This window comes from Odontesthes bonariensis, chromosome 1, assembly GCF_027942865.1.
Source record: "Odontesthes bonariensis isolate fOdoBon6 chromosome 1, fOdoBon6.hap1, whole genome shotgun sequence".
In the NCBI taxonomy this organism is placed as follows: Eukaryota; Metazoa; Chordata; class Actinopteri; order Atheriniformes; family Atherinopsidae; genus Odontesthes; species Odontesthes bonariensis.
Genome location: NC_134506.1, coordinates 30,069,909 through 30,092,675, shown reverse-complemented (window position 1 = coordinate 30,092,675; position 22,767 = coordinate 30,069,909). Strand labels below are relative to the sequence as shown.

Below are 22,767 nucleotides of genomic sequence, written 5' to 3'. Positions count from 1 at the left end.
GGGGAATTCACCTCGGCTATTTCTGCACAGTATTGACATCTGGTGGACACGCTGACGATGTGCTTTTTGGAGTTCCGTTTTCTGAAAAACTCTCATCTGATTGGCTGGTTTGGCTGCTTACGTAGCAGTTTTGTAACACGATCAACGTGTGTTACCAAACAGAGTTTTTCAGTCTCCACAACAGCGACGGGACTGAATTTGGAAGGGATTTAAGCCACGGGTCAGTTAAAGTGTCTCTAAAACACTAAGCAACATTTACTTTTACATTTCAAATCGACGTTTCAGTAACATGCGGTCGCTGGTTCATTGCTTTGCGTCCCTGTTTTCATTGTTGTGTTTCTGCAACAGTAATGCATTTGAGTGGATGCCTGTATTCCGATATGCACACCATTCCAGCGGTTATGTCAAATTTTTTTAAGTATTCGAAGATGTTTATTGCAATGTACTGTGACTGCAGCGAGACAATTATTTGCATATTCGTGATATTATTTTGAATTGTATTTGTTGCTGTTTCGTGGCCTCTTTATTATGTTGAATTGGTGCTTCGGTGGACTGAATGCTTTCTAAATACTAAAAAAGTGTAGATTTGGTAGTTCACTTGAGCTTTGTTAATTCCGCTGGTTTCCACAACTTTAGCTACATTTTGAAGAATAATATGCGCCATATATGTGTTCACAGGTTCTCAGACATGGCTCAAACATGCATTCACTGGTTTCGCAAGGGACTCAGGCTGCACGACAACCCAGCACTGATGGCTGCTCTGAGAGACTGTAAGGAGCTATACCCTGTATTCATCCTGGATCCTTACCTCCATATTAACACCCATGTGGGCATCAACCGCTGCAGGTTCCTGCTTGGAGCACTCAAAGACCTGGACCACAGCCTGCGGAAACTCAACTCTAGGTAGCGAGCTGAGAAAGTATTCAGTTTAACGAAGAATTAAGGGCTGATTTTAATGCAAATTTTCAGACATGTATCATAAAGGGCGTTTGGCAACTGGACTCTAATGAGGAACAATATCATTTGGGCAATCATTTGGGCAATGGAGTTGTGGTGGCCGAGTTAGAAAGTGTGAGGAATGAGTGCTAAGGGTTCTTTGGCTAGTGTTATCGAACATGTGTTCTCATAATGTATTGTTTGACTCCTTCAGGCTGTTTGTCGTCAGAGGGAAGCCGGAAGATGTTTTCCCCAAACTGTTCGATGAGTGGAACGTAACAAAGCTGACCTATGAATACGACACAGAGCCCTACAGTCTGAGCCGCGACAAAACAGTGACCACGTTGGCCAAAGAACACGGAGTCGATGTCATTTACAAAATCTCACATACTCTTTATGACATAGACAGGTAATACTCACACCAAGTGTGTATCAAGGGTTTTTACCCACTCTTTTTCTCCATGATCTGTATTTTATGTTGTGGTCTGTCATGTCCCTGTAGGATAATTGAGGAAAACAATGGGAAGCCTCCTCTTACTTATGTCCGCCTGCAAACCATAGTTAAGGGACTCGGTCCACCTAAGAAGCCGATCCCTGCTCCAACCTTGGAAGACATGAAAGGTGCATAACTAACAGAGACACTCTATATTGCCATTGCGTTTTCATTTGGAATTGTTAGGACTGATATAAAAACAGTTGTCAAATATACTAATGTGACATTTTAGCAGTTATTTGATGAAACCTGTTTCCTTTGTCAAAGATATCAAGACGCCTTGTTCAGAAAAACACGAGAAGGAATACAGGATTCCCACTCTAGAGGAGCTTGGCCAGGACATCTCGGGTCTTGGAAAGGAGCTATTTCCGGGGGGAGAGCAGGAGGCTCTCACGAGGCTAGATGAACACATGAAAAAAACGGTATATAGATCCCACACAGCCACCGCTTCTCTGTATCTGCAACCCTGAAGGGTGTGAAAAAGATTGTTCCAGACAGAATTTAATAAATTCATGCAGAGAACGTCACAAGCAAAGAGTGGAGTTTTTGCCAACCGTCTTTTTCCAACAAATGATACAAGTTATCCATCTAATTGTTGTCTTTTATGTGTTTCTTTGATTCAGGGATGGGTGTGTGGCTTTGAGAAGCCGCAGACTTCCCCAAACACTTTGAGCCCCAGCACTACTGTGCTCAGCCCATACCTCACCATCGGCTGCCTGTCAGCTAGAACCTTCTGGTGGAGGCTCACAGAGGTTTATAAGGGGGTGAGTGTCACATCACAGTGCAGGTCTTCGTAATTACAATGTAAATCTAGCTGCACAATCACATCTCCCTAATTCCATAAACTAAGTTCTCTCATCTTTCTCTGACCTATGTGATTATGCAGAAAAAGCACTCAGATCCACCAGTTTCCCTTCATGGCCAGTTGCTCTGGAGAGAATTCTTCTACACCGCTAGTGTGGGCATCCCTAATTTTAACAAGATGGAGGGCAACCATGTGTGTACTCAGGTGGACTGGGACACTAACCCGGAATATCTCACTGCATGGAAGGAGGTACTGAGATTGAACAGTGTGATCATGTTGTCACTGCAGTCACATGAGGGACAATGTTGTTTCCTTTTCTTTGAATGATTCATGTCATCTTGTGCTGGATATCTCTTAAGGCCCAGACTGGTTTCCCCTTTATTGATGCCATCATGACTCAGCTGAGACAAGAGGGCTGGATCCACCATCTGGCCAGACACGCTGTGGCTTGTTTCCTCACAAGGGGAGACCTGTGGATCAACTGGGAAGAAGGCCAGAGGGTGAGTAAATCGAATTGTATGTTTAAGCAGTAAACCTCCCAAGGTTCATGTGGATTTGTTGAGCAGCTATAAAATCAAGTCATCAAAGGGAGTGATCATTGTCAAAGTTTGGATCACCCTACAAAAGTTACAATAGCAATGATAGCATTGCATTGTTGGTAGCATAGGCTTAAAGCAATACAATGTAACTTCTCAAAAAGCCCACTATGGAGCTCCCCCTACAGGCTTGGAGGCAATGTACGGTTACACTGTCGTAAATACAACACCCTTTCGCTTTCACGTTTCACGTTTGTTGACGAACCGGCGAGGAGTCAGAAAGTGCAAGCTATGTCGACCGAGAAGGTAAGAGTAATCAAATGTACCTGGGAGCGTGAGAGGGGTCTATTTGTTTTTGCGGTAGGTGTGCCAGAAAGCAAGTCGAAGTACTTCCGCTCAGCTCCCGGGCCGGTCCAGCAAAGTTACATAGCGCAGTTTTTCCAACTCAGACCCCCGAAGGGCATAGGAGACAGGCCAATCGTAATATTAAAACTCATTCTAGCCGCACAATTTTTTTCAAGCTGTTATTCTAAGGTTCTAAGGTTCTATGTTACATAGTTGGAAAAAGTGAAGGAATTTAAAAAAAAAAGTCTGCTTTATTTAAATCCTTCTTTTTTTTTAAACTTGACACTAAAAATGCAGAATTATTTTGAAAAAGTAATGCAAAAATCAATTCAGTACTACTTAAATATTCCCCCTGAAGGTCTTTGGGGAGCTCTTATTGGATGGCGACTGGGCTTTAAATGCTGGAAATTGGCAGTGGCTGTCAGCGAGCGCCTTCTTCCACCAGTTTTTCAGGGTTTACTCTCCCATCGCCTTTGGCAAGAAGACAGACAAAAATGGAGACTACATCAAGTAAGGTCACAACTCCTTTAAATTCACAATCTGAAAAAGAATTTCATGAAATGATTAAAAAAAAAATTTTCTACCATATTTGCAGAAAGTACCTTCCTATTCTAAAGAAGTTCCCAGCTCAGTACATTTATGAGCCTTGGAAAGCTCCACTCAGTGTCCAGCAGGCAGCAGGATGCATTGTGGGTAAAGACTACCCACGTCCGATTGTAGAGCACGAGGTGATCAGCAAGAAAAACATTCAGAGGATGAAGCAGGCTTACGCAAACAGATCTTCAGACAGCTCTAAGTCACCAACCAAAAAGCAAGGTATTGCCAGAAACATACTTTTATAGGTACCTTCTCTCTTCTGATGATGATCATGTTTGCAGTAATACTTGCGTTTAGCAAAATTTGAAAAAAAAATATCTTCCCTCTTCTTCAAGGTCTGAAGCGCAAGGCTCCAACTGTCATTGACATGCTGCAGAAGAAAGCAAAGAAGGCGTAACTGTACACAAGTTACTGGATGTTCACCTCTCAATACAGTCTACTATATCTTCTTTTTTTGTTTTTTACATGATCAGTATCAATATGTTGTGCTCTAGATTGTTGTGGATTTATTTTTTATTTTTTTTTACTCTTAATGTCTCACTCCATCAACTATTAATCCCCTGAAAACTCATCTGCATTCCCCCCCAAAAAAGGTACATTTCCAAGTTTTTGTCATGAAAAATGGCTTGTTGTAAATCATATTCCTCATTAAGTGAATGAGGATTCATGAAAACCAATGTTCCACCTGCCAGCTGATGACACTGTCTGGCCTGTGTCCAACCAACTGTGTAACTGGTAACTCAGTCATACAAATTTGAACCAGAGAGTAATGCCACAGTATTTCTCATCTCGCTCAGCCAGCCAAAAGCTCTCCATTCCCAGCTCACTCGGCTGGGAGAGCAAGTGGTTGACTTTATACTTTCGTGATGAAATCAAACTGTTTGAGTCAAATTTGCAAAGCAGTTGCCTGAAAGATGAAGACTGTAGAACTGTACCCTCTCTGGTACATTTGATGAGGTATTACAACTCACTTCTGTCTTAGTTTAACATCTTTGGCTAAGAGTTGGTATATTTATAGGTTGTGATTTCTTGGTATCACAGATGAAAACGGAGCATATCAAAGCTGCCATCTTCCCAACAAGGGCAAAACACACCTTGTAGCCTCTTCTATGTAGAACATCATCATCATTTTGCCCATGACATGTCTCGTGACCCATTGGGGGAAAAAAAAAACTTCTTTTGTACATATTAGGAAGGCTGAACATTAGATTTTCTTTATCAGAAGGGGATTTATTTGCTGTTTTTCAATGTTTAAAGAGGGTTGGGTTAAGTACTGTAGATTATATTAGAGGAATATTTCTTGCTTGGAGATTTTCTTGCCTCAACTTGTTTGAAGACACAAATTTGTGACATGCCATATCCATACAAGATACAAATTGTAATTGATCATTGGTTACTAATTAAGTAGGTTTGAAAATGTAAGTATCTAAGGAGGAATGAAAAGCTGGAGAACATTTAGTGTGTGCTGTTATTGTGCACTATTTTCCCCCAGTTCATGGCACATGAGAACGGTTCACATTACAGTGGCATGGATTTGGGACACGGCTACTGTCTTCCTAACGTGCGGTTCTTTGCTTTTCTATTGCAACTGAAAAAATGAATACCTAACAGTTACATCCTTTATATTCCGACTGAGGTATTTTTATCCCATGCAAATAAAAAGTACACAAAAAACACATGCAACTGTCTTTCATTTGCACCTTTATCATCTAAAAGACAAGATGATAAAGTATGATCAAATTTCTATCCGTTTTTTTTTCTTCAGCTTTTTAATGACAAGTCAATGAAAATAGATTGGCCACCAAAAGTAGCTTCATGCTGTTGCCAGTAGAGGACGCTGCAGTTCTGTCTGCCGAGGCATCTTATCACACTGCTGCTCACCTAATCAGTTCGGTAAATGGATCAAATGAATCAGTGACTTTCAAAAAAAGATTGAAAGCCTTTATTTTACCATTCTTTAGTTTTGTAATCTTTCTAAACAAAGTTACCAATTTGTCCATCTAAAAAAAGGGTTATTATTGTTCTTAATTCTAACCACAATCTCATTAGGGCTGAACTCCATCATCACTTTCTTACTGCAAAGTTTATCTGTTTTTTGAGGATTTAAATTTCCACGTCCTCATTCATAAATGCAAAACAGTGGCCATCAGATTGTGTCCACGCATTACTTAAAGCCCATAAGTCAGAATAGGACAGTACATTGGGAATGCTTACTGTCTCTGCTTCTGATTGGCAGAGGGCAGTATGAGCAGTGCGGTGCTACATGAAGGCGGGATGTGTGTGTGTGTGTGTGGGCAAGCAGGGCACAGACAGCTGTTCTTGGTGGTCAAGTGTTCTCCTGTTTCTGCTTCCTTGGAGCTGACACTGGTGTGAATATCGAGAGGATGATGTCAGAGTCTCAGAGACGGGGCCGACGGCTGTACAAAGCCGAGCTCGGTTTCCACAGAGACCTGTCAAACATCAAAACAATCAGCTGTCCAACTCTGTGTGCGTCTGGGAGTGTGTTTCCGGGCCAGTCAACTGTCACAGCTGAGCTCAGCAGGTTAAACAGCAATCACTCAGACCCGTTGCACATTTACATATATATATATATATATATATTTTTGTTTTGTTTTTTCATTTTGCTTTTACTTACGAGTGACAACCATATAACTGGATATGTCTCTCTGTTTTCTGATCCTATGAATATTTCTTGCTGGCCAAATTTTCGTACAGATTCTTTTATCTTTGATTAAAACCGCACTGTAAACACCTCCTCCCCTGTTGGTCCACTGGTGTGCCCCTCTCCCTGAGTGTCTGTGTCGACACCTAACCACTCAAACCATCTGGGATCCGTGAACTGAAAGATCCCAGCTGAATAAGAACAGCATGTTCTCAGGCAGCTGGCGTTTCATGGAGCTTTAATAGTAGCAATTTATCTCTGAAGCGTATTTACTGGAAGCACCAACATCAAAGAATTGATTCCCACTCAATGCGCTGCTTGTTATTAAAGCAATGAGTGTTTAATATTTTACAGATCTTTCCCCTGATTAACAAGGCAAAGACTCATAAAAGTTTAAATGGATCACCATTTGTTAGTAATGTTTTTTATCAGCTAACATTACGAATTAACACAAGTAAACTCAACCACTTGATGAGGGACACTGAAGGTGGGATCTAGCCTCATCTGCTTCAGCTGGGTCAGGTCAAGTTTCCATCACCATCTTCAGTCAGTGCAAAAACACCTTTTAAGAGGCTACTTTACTTGATGTGAACTTAGAAACGGCATTCCTTATAACAAAACGGTTCGGATGAATTAGTTGCACCTGAAAAAAAACAACACAATATCATTCAGGACAGGACTTAATGGATTGCTGGAGGCTGAGGGCCGGTGCTCTCAGATGTTGATCCAAAGCTAAGAAAATAGAGGAATGTTGGTTAAGCAGATTTCTGAGTAAAATAACTCCTTAGTTGTTCACTGTTTACTTTTAAGTTGTACAAATGACATTATAAATGGATCCACAGTGAGGGACAAGAGGAAGTTGTGAGTAAAGTGTTCATGATCACACACTAAAAGGTCACTATTTATTTTATGTTCATGGACCTGGGAAATAAATGCCACAGTGAAACTGAGGAGCTGTCAGTTGTCCAACCTACTTCATACCTTTTGGTCTATCCTTGTCTCTGCCAGGCACACACAAACACACACTCTTCACACAACCTGGGCAACAACAGGCCTGTAGACCTGCTTGTCCACTACCACAATGGTTCTAATGACAGAGGCTGACAATTTACATTCGTGCATCCGGACCCGCCTTCTATTTCTGATGATGCATAATTATGTTTGCAAAAGAGAGATCATGAGAGCCAGAGGTACTGATCTCAGAGAGCATCATCAGTAATAACTCCAGATTAAGGCTCAACAGGATTTTGTGAAGTGCTACACGTAACCAAACAAGAGGCAACGGATGAGCAAGGCTGAGTTCTTGCCCCAGCACTGACCTTAGGTGAATTCAGACTTCAAAAGTGTTTGTCAAAACACTGACTTCCTGATTTGTTTTGATACAGGGAGGGAGTGTAATAATAATACATGGATGCCACAAATAAGGGAGAAGAGACCTAACTGAGATGCTTGGTTGGATTCATGTCAAAAACCATCCAATCCTTTTCTTTCCTTGGATCCTTCTTGCAATTAGACACATTAGTCTGCTTTGCACATTTCCAATGTTGTTTTATTATGTCTTCAATGTTTGTTTTTATTTATTTATATCTTAATTTTGTATGTAAAAGAAAGAAAATTATATTACCAACAAACACATTTAATTGCAGTCACATGGCAGTGTCTCCCAGCTCCTGCGGCGTTTCCACACCCTGTTGTGCTTTGATTTCTCTCCACACTCCCCATCCAGAGTATCCAGACCACGCTTTGCCAACTGTGTGTTCCAACCCCCTCACATGGAAAAAGACTGCAGCCCATACATGTCTATGATACACATACACAGTGTATGTGTGGCACTGCAACCAATGGAATTCATTCTTCTATGCCAATCTGTCTATTTTGATTGTTAACGTCTCTATAGTTTATATGATGGATGATGGAACAAAAAATTTCAAATAGCTGAAAGGAAGGCACATAGGCATGTGTAATATGATGAGTATAATCAGATTGATACCTTTGAACTTGATAGGTAGAGCTCAGTCAGGAAGCTATAATTCATTTAGTACCAGTGTCAGTTGGTCAGGGCCTATTTTTTTGGAATTTGTTTACAGTGCAAAAGAGGCATGTTACCAGTTTAAAAAAATCTTTACGGTAATTTCAGCATTTTTGATTCCATTGTTTTTATCAAATATCTTCTTTTAAACGTTATCCCAGAAACTAAAGATATTTGCATATCATATCTAACCAAAAATATATCATTATATTATGTAAGATAGGATCTACCAAAACCACTTAAACTGCTGTTCTATGATGTGTGTGCGTGTAACCATGTGTGTTTGTATGCGCTTGCATGCTTTCATAAAGATAAGAACACATAGCTCTTTGGTCAGTGGCATCTGCCTATATAAGGCTGTTCTATTCCTACTGCTTTTTCTCAGGGGACCCAATGTAATTGTCAGCTACGGGACAATGCATGCCGCATGAACTTGGTAGGCTTCATCTTACTACACAATTTACATTAAATGTGCACTTTTGACCTTGTAGAGAGAGACAGTTCTTAAGGATGATGGAATAAATGTGCCACTTTGTGCTGTGTTTGTGATGTCTTGAACTTTTATAACTGGAAAGTAGCTTTATGATGACATAGACTTAAAGAAAATGCTGCTCATTCTAGTGCGCTTGCAAGTAAAGGCGTCTCGACTGACAAGCTTCTGTGACTGTTTACCATATTCCGTGCACAGAGTTAAAAAGTTTTGAAGGAGCAGCCAAGGAGTGACTCCACAAGTGGTCCCACTCCTCTTTAAATAAACTACCGACAAAGTTAAAAAAAAAGATTGCTTTGACTTGATTTTTTTAAAACCTCTCCTATTTGGGGAACTACCAAATCTGGGTGACCTATCATTTGACACAAGATAATGATGGGAAGTTATTTTTATGAAAGGATTGTTTAAAACAGAAGTTTTTGCCACATGGCTTTTCCTTTTTTTGCTTTTTTTTTTTTGTTGTTGCATGTTGTTTTTCCTTTATAAAATGGACCAAAGGCAAGTTTTGGAAAGTGCGATGTGCTCTTGTGCCTATTTGCAGGCCAACTATAAATAGTCCCGGAGCCTACGCATGCTCATGTTTGATTGGAAATTACAGCGCCTTAAGTCAGTGCCTTGGGGTATCTGTCATAGGAGGGAAAGAAACTTCTGAATGGTGAGTTAAACTTTATGAAACAAACTGCTAAATATTGTCAACGGAAACTGAGTGAATGAATTGGGCAACATGTAGAAGAGGAAAAGTATAACTTCACAGAGCATCTCGTCGATATTTTGTTTTTAATTCTAAACTTAATTCTAAACTTCAAAACTCTTGAATTTTTTTCATTCTAAAATTCTAAACTCAAATTAAGAGCTGTTACATTTTTTTTTCTCATGTCTTCAGTTTTAATGTTTTCATACTTTGTTCTCTTTTAGCTTGAATCAATCTCTCAGGGCAAATCAAAAGTAAGTGAAAAGAAATCTTCAAAACCTTTTTTCCTGGAGACCTTTTTTTCCTCTACAACACCATTTTATCTGGTGGGAAATGGGTTCACGGAGGACGATGACACGCTCTTCTTCTGGAAATGGAAGGTCCAGCAATGGGGATGATGTCAGTGGGAGTAGCCGGTCCAGTGGCTGCAGCTACCTCTCTAACGTTAGGCCAGGAAATAGGTACAGACCCCAGACACATTTACAGTGGTCTCTGGCTTGTTGAACTCCCTCTGTACATACCATGCTAACCAGCTTTTGCTTTATAATACATAAGTAATTCAATATTTTCCTGACCTGGATTACTGTCTGTCACATGGTCTTTCTTTGTTTGTTGCCATGGTCACCCAGAGTTTAAATAAGCTGCAGATTAAGAGCAGAATCTCAGTTATGTACCATGGCCCCCCTTTCAAGCATACCCAACAGTTTCTGCATGGAAAGATCTTTTGATTGCATGAGTAGAGTTGTCCTTCAACCTTGCCTCTTTAGAGATAATAGCGGCTGGGCTGGATTTCATCACAGCACGGGGTAATCGGAGCATTATTCAACGAGTGCTGCATGCATTGCTGTCTTTTTAACAAATGTTTTTATTCTGTCAGCCGTATGTATCCATTACAACGCAGCTGCTCGCAAGCTTTGCTCTCAAAATCTATAATCGTTCATAAAAATGCAAAACACAGATTATCACTTTAAGCTTTATTTTGTAACAATATAAATGGTCGAATTTTCAGCACCTTTAAAAGCCTTTTTTTTTTACTAACAAACAGAAAAAGCTCAGTAAAACCATCAACTGTCAGCAGGTTACTATTAGTTGCCTCTAGGTAAATTAAGTATTATTGCTTCATTTCCTATGGTCTATAGCCTTGAAGCCTGACTGTCTTTACCATTTGTTTCTGGTTTTATTAGTATAATCATGAGTGATATTCAAGAAAGCAGATATCCAGTTGTGCATACACACAAATCCTGCAAAAATAAACTCCTAACATACATTTATATTATGGTGTAGGTGGATTAAGTGGGTATAGAAAATGGATGGATGGAGGATGGATGTGTGCAATGTATGTGAGTACATTAAATACGGGTTCAACTTTCTTTAAACCAGTATAGTCTTGATTCCAGTAATGTTATTTGGACCGATGAGACCTCTTAAAAGAAGCCTTGCTATTCACACATAACACTTTGATTTTACAATTAGGTCCCCCCAGTTGATATCCAAACCTTGGTTCACATCCTTTTTAACTATGGGCAATATCATGACTATGACATGCTTTTCTCTAAGTTTGTTGCAGAGATGTTGAATGTTTTAATGTTTCAATAGTTTCCTGAACTAGATGCAGACAATGTAAATGATTAGAGATGAGTTCTGAAGAAAAGACATTTATGTCTGCTATGATATAACTGAATTTAGACATTTGTCGATTGGCTGAATAATCCAGCCTTTAGTTTAGCTCTTTTTATGCTTAGAACATAATATAGAAACATAATTACAGAGCTGCTCCTTTTCCTTGCACAGGAGCACGCTCTGCAGTGTGATGGCACACTTAACGGAGGAAAAGCAGCCCTTCTTCGAGACAACCCTGAAGTCAAAGGCTGTGTCAGAAAGTTGCAATGTAAAGTTCTCCTGTGTGGTTACAGGTGAGCACTGCTTCACATCTTTGTGAAGCATAAGCCCTTGGTCCAGATGTTTTTGTAATAAGTAAACTGAGATACATTAAATACAATAAAATGCTAAACTGCCCACAAAATGCTTATACTGTGATGTTTTATGGAAATTAAAAGAGAAAAAAGTTCATAGTATTCACTGAATAACATGCATTGAGCCTAATATTGCCAACAGGGCAAATTATCACGAGCAAAAAAAATATACAATTTTGCCCTGTTTTTCTCTTTTTCACAGGATACCCTGCCCCTCAAGTTACGTGGTATAAGGATGATGTGCAGTTGGACAGATACTGTGGTTTGCCAAAATATGAAATATTCCGCAATGGACAAAATCATTCCCTGCACATTTACAAGTATGCATATTCAGAAACATTACATAGCATATGACTGCACTTGTTTTATTGGGAAACTACTGAGCTTAATATTGTTTTAACCTTTATATGAAAAAAACATTAACTATTTACCTATATACAGCAAGCACAGTATTTCAAAATACCAATATCATGCTCATTTACAAGTTTTTTTATTGTATTTGTAGGTGGTCCACATATCATACATTGTGGCAGCACTCCTTGTCACTTTGACACTTTATTTGTGGCCAGCCTCCCCAGTATGTTCTCAGCTGACTGGTTAATGATGATGATGTGGGGGGTAACTTTGTTACCGTGCAGATCTTTTACATGCAGAATACATTGACATTTACAATGCAATTTAAAGCCATATAGCACATAAAGTAGAAGGAAAACCCCCAAAAAGAATAATATTTCTTAAATCCTCCTTCTTTGAAGTAGTCCAACACACAGTGCCTTTACATTTTTCCCCAATGTGGCTCTTTCATAAGATCTTACCAGTAACTGTTTTTGTGTGTTCACCTTTGATTTAGATGATAATCGCCTGCTTGTTGTGACTTTTATCAATTTGTAGATGCACTGTGGACGATGCGGCTATATACCAGGCCTCTGCAATCAACAATAAAGGTATCGTGTCCTGCTCTGGGGTTCTTGAGGTGGGTGAAATGAACGAGTTCAAAATCCACCAGCGCTACTTTTCCAAGCTGAAACAGAAGGCTGAGAACAGACGCAGGGAAACAGAGGGTAAAGAAAACCAGGAGCCGCTAAGAACCATCAGTCCAGACCGCACACAGAGGAAGCGCCGCTCAACAATGGAGGCCTTTCTCAGCACACCTAGCTCCATGGAGGATGAGGGAAGTGACGAGAACCATCAGGCTGTGGCTCTCAAGGCTGAGGCCAGGTTACAGGAGGCCACTATGGAGGAAGATGAGAGAAAGCCAGTCCCAGTCACTAATGGAGCTGTGCCTGCTATGACAAAAGGACAGACTAACAACGACAAGGGGTGTAAGAGTGGGACATACATATATGACCCTGATCATAAGATTTTTACCCCTCAGCATCCAAAGTCTCCCTTTGTTAAGAAGAAGATTAAAATTTCTTCTTCTGTAGCTCCTGCCTGCACTAAGACGTTACAGACCAAAGGGAACTCAGAAGAGGTTATGGAAGTAGAAGACAGTGTTAGTTTATCAGATTCAAGCTTAAGAGACATGGAAGAACAATGTGAGAAAACAGCAACAGTGCTTACTGAGAGCCCTTCAAAGGATAAAAACATTTGTGAGGTTACTGAATCCTCACAGAAAGAACATTTCCCTGCCTTGGTTTTCCCTGTTGCTCTTTTGTCTCCAAGTCATATTGTATCAGGAACTGAAATAGAAAAAGTAGCAAAATATGAGAAGGAAGATGATCACAAAGTTGCTGAAGAAAATTTAGAAATGCAGAGCCAAATTCCTGATGTTGCCTCAACACAAAAGCAGTCAAGTGTCAAATCGACACTGCTTCGCAGATTAAAAGAGGACATTCATACAACAGAACGTGTTACATGCATGGATATTAATGGGAAGTCAAAAGCATCGTCTGATGGATGTTTTGCAGACAGTTTCAGTGAGTCAGTGGACACACCATGTGACAGTAGGATTGTTTTGTCTCGACGTCCATGTGAACTGGCTGGAAATCAGCTGTCTGAGAAAGAAGCAAGCCCCTGCCAAAAAATGGAGTCTGTATCTCGACCAGCTGTGCCAAGTGAGGTGAGTGAACGTTTTGCATGAGCTCATGAGTGCTTTGTGCTGCCAACACAGGCCCCATCAGCAACGCAAGCATCCTGGAGCTATTTTTAGTTTTTACAAGCATGCCCCGCTGGGTGACAAGCATTAAATGACGCACATGTTGACAGTTGCTACAGGTATATGGATGCAGTACATTTATGTATGGATTGGTCTAAAAGTAGGCTTTTGTGCTTTGCTTTGAATTATACTTAACATTACATAAATTAAGTAACTTTATAAAGGTATTATTTGAAAATTTGGGCAGATACACCCTGTTTTTTTGCCAAGACATTGATGGAAGATTAATACCCCATTTTATATAGAAGTATTAATGGCAGTAAGTTTAGCCTAGCAGAAACTTTGTAGAAACCTCTAGTCTGTCAAAATATCACTATTATCAGGGGTTTTTTGTGTGTTTTTTAGTTTATTTTTGCTTTTGCAAAGATTGCAAAGTGCAAAGGTTGCTTACCGATGCATCCATCGGTGTATTAATGTGTGTGAATGTAGTAGGAGGCACGTAGCTGTATAAACTAAGACGTGCTGAATGAGTGTGTGAGTGAATGGGTGAATGTGGCATGTAGTGTTAAAAGCGCTTTGAGTGGTCAGCGAGACTAGAAAAGCGCTATATAACTACAGTCCATTTACCATTAAACTATTGAGATGTAAGACATGTTATTCATTAGGCTGTAGTTTCTGGTAGCTAGAATTGATTAACTTTGGTCAAAAGTAACTCAGTGGTTCCCCCTCACTATAGTTAGCTATCTGGCTTTAAGCTAGCATTACTGGATATTCATGACTATTGTATCAGTATAACCAACTTTTCATTCTGTCCTCCAGAACAAAAATATGTGTATTCCCTCAAAATCTTTAACTATGATTTTACATTTAAACCAAGTAATGTATTAGAATAAATTTGACAAATTAAGCTTTTTTTCTTACATTTATTTAATTTTCAAAGGAACAGGGTTCTCATGGAGAGACTCTTGTCAATGTACCCAATTAGTGCTCAGGATTGCCTGTCTTTCTTCACTGATTATGCAATCATCCAAACCTCAGCTGCATGGTTGAGCACTGACGGCACTGAGAGCTGAGACAAAACACTGCATGGCTTGAGCACTACTTAAAATAATTTGCATTCCTTTCTGGTCACCCTTACATGTAAAATAGCAACCTTGAAGACTCCACATGTCAGACAGAGGAAGGGAAAACAGAAACGCATTTTCAAAGGCTATCTATTTTAAAGTTGATTTGGAGTTTGTATTTTGAAATGTATTGTGGCTTATCTCGTCCATGCTATATTGAGTGGTTCAGTTCAAAACCCAACTTTACGGTGGACTTGATAAACACGCTCACATTGTGCAGCTCAATGGAATTGAGTACTGTACCAAGCTTATTTTTATATTATGTCCCTCTACTGTGCAAGTTTTTAGTATGATGGTCATAGTGCATTACTAAGTACTTAAACAAAACATACAGCCCAATGTATTTGTTTTGGAAGTTTTAGTTAGTATACTGCATTTGAACTTGAACTAACTCACATGAAACAGTATACAGGAGGTAAAAATGTATATGTATGTATAACTTAAATGTGTTAACAAGAATTCAATTACTAATATACCACATATCAAAGATCCTGTCCACAGAAAGTGAATGTGTATAACCAGGGTAAACTTCACATACTAGCTTCTATTTCGCTCAATCCTAAATGTGTTCTTTTTCTTCCCATTCCTTTCTCTGTGTGGTACTGGTTACGCTGTTGCTGTTTTTAAAATTGCATGTGTTTATCCATGTCGAGCATAGCCAGGGATAAGGGAATAAGTATTTACAGCATGTATTATGTCCCAAGGTTACACAGCCCCATACAAAGATGAACGGGAATGGTGCACCTGTCAACCTTAAGCCACCACCTGACCAGTGTACGATTGGCTCACAAACGCCACAAAAGACAGATGACATCCAGACCTCTTCTTTGTGCAAAGGTCTTCAAGCAGCCACTGACGAAATGGCACAGGATTCATGGGAAAATTCCGGGGAATCAAATGAGAGCAGTTCGAGCCCTTTTACAAACCCTCATAAGTCACCGCTTGAAAGACCTGGTGGTGGTGAGAACACCCCATGGTGTAATGTTTCGCCTGCAACCCTGCAAAGCCAAGTTGATACAGCTATAAAAACTGTTGAAGGGACAGAAATAAAAGATGTTGAGAAGGTGGAGGGTAGTGAGCTAGGTGAGTTCTTAGTACAGGCTGACATTGTGGCCCCAAGTGAGAAGACAGCTGAAATGGAGACGGAAATTGCTGATCTACATATGATGAAACAAGGTAAAACGGAAAAGGCCAAAGATGCAGAAGATAAAGACTCTGGTGTAATAGAAAATTCTTATACTGAAGCCATTAAGAGTGAACCCATATTAGAAGTCGTGGAGAAAACCAGCACAGAATTATTAAGTCTGAAGTCAGATGCATTTGAGACTGCTGTCCCACTTCCAGCAAAGATGCCAGAAAATACAATCTCACTGGAGCACAGCATAGACTTTAAAGAAATTCCAAAACCTGTGACAAAAGTTATATCTATTGCTGAACTTTTGAGGTCTCAAATCAAGGCTCTTAACCTCACACTAGCAAACTCAGTCTCTAGCATACCAGTCAATGCCAACTTAGAACAAGATTCTACCATAACATATGGAGGAGTATGTCAGGAATCAAAAGATGATAACAGAGAATGTGAAGTGGAAGGGAGGATGTCAAAATCTGACAAGGAAACTGAGACGGACATTGTGAATATACCTCCCATCAACATAAAAACAACACTTATGGAGATTTATCAGCAACTATTTAAAAGTGAACATGAGCAAATTCTGACTTCAGATGCAACTCCAACACCAGTCCAGGATTTGCATGGACCTCATGTGATCCTACCTAGCTCTCCCAGAGACACTGACACAGCTATAGACATCACTGGACTTCATGGAAGTACCAGAAAATATAACGAAGTTGTTATGGACCTTAGCGAGGAAACTGAAACAACAACTGTGGTTCCCATTGAAGCTTCCTCAGTTGTGGGGAGTAAAAATGTACAACTCAGCCCTTTCCCTATGACTTCAGATGAGGATTCTACCAATAAACCTCTGTCAGTTTCAAATGAACCTGAAACTGTTATTCAGGAATCTGGGTCTCCACTTACAGTGACACATATGAAGGCCAGTATTCATGACGCAAATGCTACAATTTTCGAGCAAACCAAAGATAAACCGATTCCAGAAATAGAACTCAACATCAATATGAGAACACCTTCTGATGAAAACAAACTTGAGGAAGACAATACAAACAGAGTTTCCTTGCAGCAACTACAAAAATATCCCTCTGAAGGTGAATTTAGCACTGGCTCACCAGAGAATCATATTCATCTTGTTCAGCATAAGAGCTCAATAGTTAGGGAAAGTTTGAGATCTGACTCCTTTAACAATCCGACTCCAGAGCCTAGTCCACGATTAAAGAAAAGAAATTGTAATTCTCCCATTCCATCTGCTACTCCACAAGAGCTAGCGTCTGGGGCACGCCGCAAAATCCTAACACCTAAGGCCAAACCTGAGGAGGGTGCAGAGACCAGTTCACTCACTGAAGGCCAAAATCAGAAAAAGGAGGTACCAATGCAAAGTGGCAAGCTCCACACAGGTTCTGTGACCGTCTCTACATCTCCAAGTCTGTCTCGACGGTCGCCTCTACTGCAGCCAGCTGGAGAACAAACCTCTCCAGTGGAAAGGCAATCTCCACTTTTGACCAGACAGAATACTGCATCTGAAACTCAAACACCAATCCAGCTTCTCACTGAGGACATGCACACTGACAAGAAACCTGCAGAGAAGGACAAGCATAACCCATTTAAAGGTAAAAAAAAAAAAAAAAAAAAAAAATCGAATGGAATGGAATGGAACAGATTAATTTTACCTAAATTATTAATGACTTTAAATTTTGGTTGAGTAATGGCTGCCCTTTATCATAGCCAAACCAGTCTTATAGCAAAATATGTCATACTTGTTTTCTAATGGCCAATGTTGACATGAAGTTAGAGACTATTGTGCTTTTTGCCAAATTCCTTCAGGGGTTGGGGTCATTGGACTTTTATCCAGGAGATTCACATCCTTTTTGGAAGGATTTAGTTATCTTTCAGTCACTGGGTGCTTCAATTTTTATTTTCAAAATATCATTCAAAGATTTATTTTGATTATATCTTTACACTTTATCTTCTTTTCAGATGCTGTTTACCTTTTTTTATCCACTGTAACATTTTCAGGTTTAAGAAAATGTAACGGTTTCAGCCCAAATAGACCCTTTCACAACCTCAACCATGTTCTAAAACTCATTTTCATTTCTCTGACTTTGTCAGGGAGATGAGTCCTACCCAGCAGCATGCCACAACACAGTAACCTTCTCACAACTGTATTATTGTGAAATCAAAAGAGTTTTCCATGTGGACTATAGCTGTTAGACATTTTGGTGAGAGATGGTTTGGCTGTAAAGTTGCAGTTTCTCTGCTCTGTTTTTTTTTAATCCTTTTGCATTAGTACAAACTGTAAAGGTATACAAAGTCATTTGCTAACATCATTTGCACATGTGTTTACTTATCATTTGTAGTGAAAAATTGAGACTGATGCTTTAAGTTACAGTAATCAGTGACATTTTCTTGCAGCTATATTTAACATGTACAAGTTACTGTACATTATATATTGAAGCAACCTTTGCTATGTGGTTTAGAGTAGCTTATATATGGCAAACAATTCTGACTTGATACATCAAGATTACTTTGCAGATTATAGTAAAGGCTCTATCTTCACCTTATGGTCTGTCTTGGGTCTCTTTCTCTGCAGCTCCTCAAGTTATTCGTAAGATCAGGGGTGAGACCTTTGCAGATGCCTCAGGACACTTGAAACTTTGGTGCCAGTTCTTCAACGTTCTTAGTGACTCTACTATTAAATGGTACAAAAATGAAGAGGAGATCGCTCAGGTTAAAAGAAAGTAAGATCTCAAATGAAATCTGTTAAACCTTCAGTATGACATTTAATTGAACATCAGGAAAGATGTGTACAAAATAAGTATTAGATGTCACTTTAAGCTCAAATTTTAAGGTGTTAAACTATTCTGTGTTGCTTGAACTGAATCATTGAGATGACATGTGTTGTGATTTGGCGCTATATTAATAAACTGAATTGAATTGAATTGTCATTTGTATATCTTTCAGCGCAGGGGAGGAAACTCAGGTCAATCTTGCTATTGCTCAGGCATCAAGCAAAGATTCTGGTGTTTATGGATGTTCTATAACAAATGATTACGGGACAGATTCCACAGATTTTCTACTCAGTGCAGAAAGTAGGTGTTTGTTTTAAATAAAAATTTTCATGAAAGAAATATAACAATAACCATTTTCTATGTGTAATTGGTCACAACATGATTATTTCTACACTCTCACTGTTTTACAGTCTTGCTGGGCATGTCCCTGCGTGAGGACCTTGGTGGTAAGATGAAGTCTACATGTTTAGATGACACTTTTTTCTGTGCTTTTCTAACTGCCCTTCCTATGATCTTGTTGATGCAGTTGGGGAGGAAATTGAAATGACACCCCTTGTTTTCAACAAGGGATTGGCTGATTCTGGCGTCTGGGGCAACAAATTCTTTGGACGTGTAATAATGATAGAATCTCATATTGGAAATGGCTGCTCCCACAAAGTCTGGAGAGCAAAGGTCATTTACGGACTGGAACCTGTGTTTGAGTCCGGTAACACATGTATCATTAAAGTACGCAGCCCCATAACTTATGAAGGCAAAGGGGAGAGCTGTCTTATAGAAAGGAATCTGGACATAATGAAGCAGGTAACGTACTTAAAAAGGTTGGATTTTGTCATTTATACATAAATGTTACTCAAGATACCAGCATTTCCAGCATTAAAGTGAGTCAGGTGTCATGCCACCCACGCATGATTACTGTGAATTTAATCAGATTAGGAATAAATATGATACAGGGGGTTGATCAGATCTTAACTGGCTATTTTCCAATATTCTGTACACAGAAGTGTAGAATTCAGAACTTGGCTCGGGAATACTGCAAAATCTTCTCTGCTGAGGCAAGAGTCATAGAAGGTTTTGGACCCTCTCTTGAGTAAGTACAATCACTTTACTCTCTGTAATAAAAATCCCATCCACAGTGCAGGTGCCATCAAACATCTCTAAGAGCTGTTATAACATTATGACATATCTTTGTTATATAGGGTGATTCCAATCTACTTGATGTACAAGCCAGCAAATGCCATACCCTATGCCACCGTGGAGACTGATCTGACAGGAGTGTATAAGAAATACACTGTCCTGGATGATTCAGGCAGATTATACATGACAACTGGTTCTGAGGTGGAGCTGAAATGCTGTGCCTTGCAGCATTGGATCTTTCAGTGGACTAATGGCAATCTGCTGTTCAGTCGGCTGGAAGGTGAGAGGACACCTAAATTCAACAGAGCAATGCTTAGTTTACATGTTTGCTTTTCATAAAGTTATCATTTGAATTAAGAATGTAGAAATGGCTTGAAGCAATCATTTTACCAGAGGTTGTCTTCTCCGTTTATGTACAGATTTTTTCCCAAACACAATATTTTCATTCATAAAACTTGTGCTGAACTCCTCTCCACTAAAAGAATCTTATTCTTAAACTTGATAACTTGTCCATTACATATGTGTTTCTGTACAACAAGATGTATCGTGAACTGAATCAGTCTGCTGTGAATCTGAAATGCACCACTGACAGTCTTAGAAAGGAGAGGTCAGGCAGCCCGTACATTCCAGGTAGAGGATTGGAGAAATCAATGCTGACTCCTTGCGGGCATTTGGGCATTACAGCTTTTTTGCCTAAACTATATGAGAACCAATGAAATGAGAAGCTACCATAAGTTACAAGGAATAGTTTACCATGGTCAAATGATTGCCAGGCCTGGTTATTTGAGCAGGTTCTAGCCACTAGTTACCAGGACTTAGCCGACTGTAGGGGCCAAGCGCTAGCAGCTAGCTGCTAGGACTGGGACCAGCAAAGAGAGATGGTGTGAGCTGACATTGGACGAGAGGCAGGGTATACCCTGGACAGTTTGCCCATTTCATCACAGGGCCACACAGAAACAAACGAGACAAACAACCATTCTTCCCAACATTTTGTCACTGGTTGAAGAGAAATATAAGTAATTATGGTTCTTCATGCATGTATATTTTATGCTGATGGAATGTTATACTATGCTGTGTTTTGATAAAATGTACTTTTTGTCAAATTTCCATGTTAAGAGTTTCTATGGGGGCAATTCCCTGCGCATGTCTGTTCTATGTGTTACCCAAACAACATAAAAGGAAACTGATTGCTTGGTGTTATTTTGCAGGTGTTGACACCAAGATCAGCAGTGTTGGAATTTCAGTCAAATCAACAGGGTTAGTACATCTCATTTTACAGGTAATTTACATTTATGCAGCTCAGGACTTTAACACTTTGTTCTGCTGTCTGTTGTGTATTGCTGCAGGCATCAAGGTTTATCTGTTGAAGGGAACCCCAAAGTTTTTGAGCAGTTTGTCTCTCAGCACAACTGCAACTACTTCTGTGGCCTGCTTGGTCTGAGATCTCTAAAGATCATGGAGTCGTTAATGACACCAACAAAACCAAAGGGATCCAGGAGCCCCTTACTTCAAAGGAAGATGGCCGCTGGCTCCTCCAGCCCTCAGGGTGGCAGGAAAGCAGCTGGAAGCCCCAGGCTACCCAGAAAGGCTGAGCAAGATGGCAGCAAGACACCCACCCAACAAAAAGCAACTGATGCTCCATCAGTGATTATGAATAAATAAATTTGTATAGAATCTCTTAATAGGACTTGGAAGATAAGTATATTCACAGAGCTCAGGATGAGCATTCTGGAAGCTCAGAGGTTTCCTAAGTGAAGAGTAAAGAGTTCAAATGATTATATGGCTTAACTATTTAATCTAAATGGTCACCATTCCTTGCCTTATGCCACTTGCTGTTGTGAAACTTTGTTGTATGCTGCATTTGTGTTTAAACTTTAGGGGTATAGCTGTTGTTTAATAAGATATAGAGTCCTTTCAAGATTTTTGTCCTAACAGTTGAGCACCATGGATCAGAGACTGTGATCCATCTCAGGCCAGTATATATTTACAACATGAATGTGAGACATTTTTGACTAAATAATAATAATATGTTGTCTGCTGTATGGACAGTTTTCAAGTTTATTCTTTTAAAGCTTCTCTTATCAACTCAAGAAAAAAAAAGAGTATTGATGTGTAGTAAGACTTCAGTCACACAGCACATCGTCAAGGCTGGGAGTCATCAACCATTCTTCTCTTTCAGGAATGTATCAAACCAAATGTAGCGTGACATGACACTGTTGTACAGTGACAAATAGTGCTGTGCTTTTATAATGTAACCTGACATGTTTACCTGCTATACTACTTTGCACTTTGCATTTTTAGAAACGGCATCTTTCAATGCAACTGGCTGTACAATAAAAGATATGATGGCATCTTTTATGTTTTCACGCGCTGACATAACATGTGACGTAGTTTTTCAATTCTGAGCGTCATTCGAATTAGAAATGTGCATATTTTAGATAGATTAAAGTCATCCCACTCAAAGGTTTATTTTTCATCAGTTTTCACTCATTATCATAAAGATCATCATTTCAGAGGCTCTTCTTATCTGAGGACTCCTCACATATCTGTCATCATGACATGCAGTAGTTTAATGAGTTTTTTTCTTACAATTTATTGTTTATTGTAGTATTCTCAATCTGTCCTGTTGCAGTTGTGTGAACCGTAAATCTATAACACATCTTGAAATGACAAATATAGGTAATGTGCAAACTGATATTGTAATACATAAAACAAAGATAATTATAAAGTGCCAATATAGCAAATATGTTGTGATAGCAATGAGGGGCATTGTTAATGTTATGAGTCTCACATTGTTGGTTTATATGTTAAAAACAATTGTGTTTAAAAACTGTTTAAATGAGCTATGGCATGCTTAATGACCTGTGAGGGGCAAATCCGATTCCTTCAGAGATATTGGAGGATTAAGTGTCGTTCATGCACAACCTGTGTGT

At 39.5% G+C, this 22,767-nt stretch overlaps 2 protein-coding genes across 2 annotated transcripts; both read left to right on the top strand.

Moving 5' to 3' along the window:
* Positions 1–138: 138 nt before the first annotated feature.
* Positions 139–5,388, top strand: cry5 (cryptochrome circadian regulator 5). Its single transcript, XM_075463826.1, has 11 exons — positions 139–220; positions 679–903; positions 1,151–1,345; positions 1,439–1,557; positions 1,697–1,851; positions 2,053–2,193; positions 2,316–2,483; positions 2,594–2,734; positions 3,474–3,625; positions 3,711–3,931; positions 4,048–5,388. The coding sequence occupies exons 2-11, from the start codon at positions 689–691 to the stop codon at positions 4,107–4,109; spliced, it is 1,569 nt and encodes a 522-aa protein (XP_075319941.1). The 5' UTR covers positions 139–220; positions 679–688; the 3' UTR covers positions 4,110–5,388.
* Positions 5,389–8,731: 3,343 nt separating this feature from the next.
* alpk3b (alpha-kinase 3b) lies at positions 8,732–22,190 on the top strand. Its single transcript, XM_075463814.1, has 15 exons — positions 8,732–8,839; positions 9,435–9,548; positions 9,809–10,045; positions 11,376–11,497; positions 11,760–11,877; positions 12,449–13,619; positions 15,484–17,521; positions 18,502–18,649; positions 18,873–19,000; positions 19,111–19,146; positions 19,227–19,501; positions 19,699–19,787; positions 19,897–20,114; positions 21,043–21,091; positions 21,181–22,190. Exons 3-15 carry the CDS (start codon positions 9,918–9,920, stop codon positions 21,494–21,496), a joined length of 4,836 nt encoding a protein of 1,611 aa, XP_075319929.1. The 5' UTR covers positions 8,732–8,839; positions 9,435–9,548; positions 9,809–9,917; the 3' UTR covers positions 21,497–22,190.
* Positions 22,191–22,767: the final 577 nt, after the last annotated feature.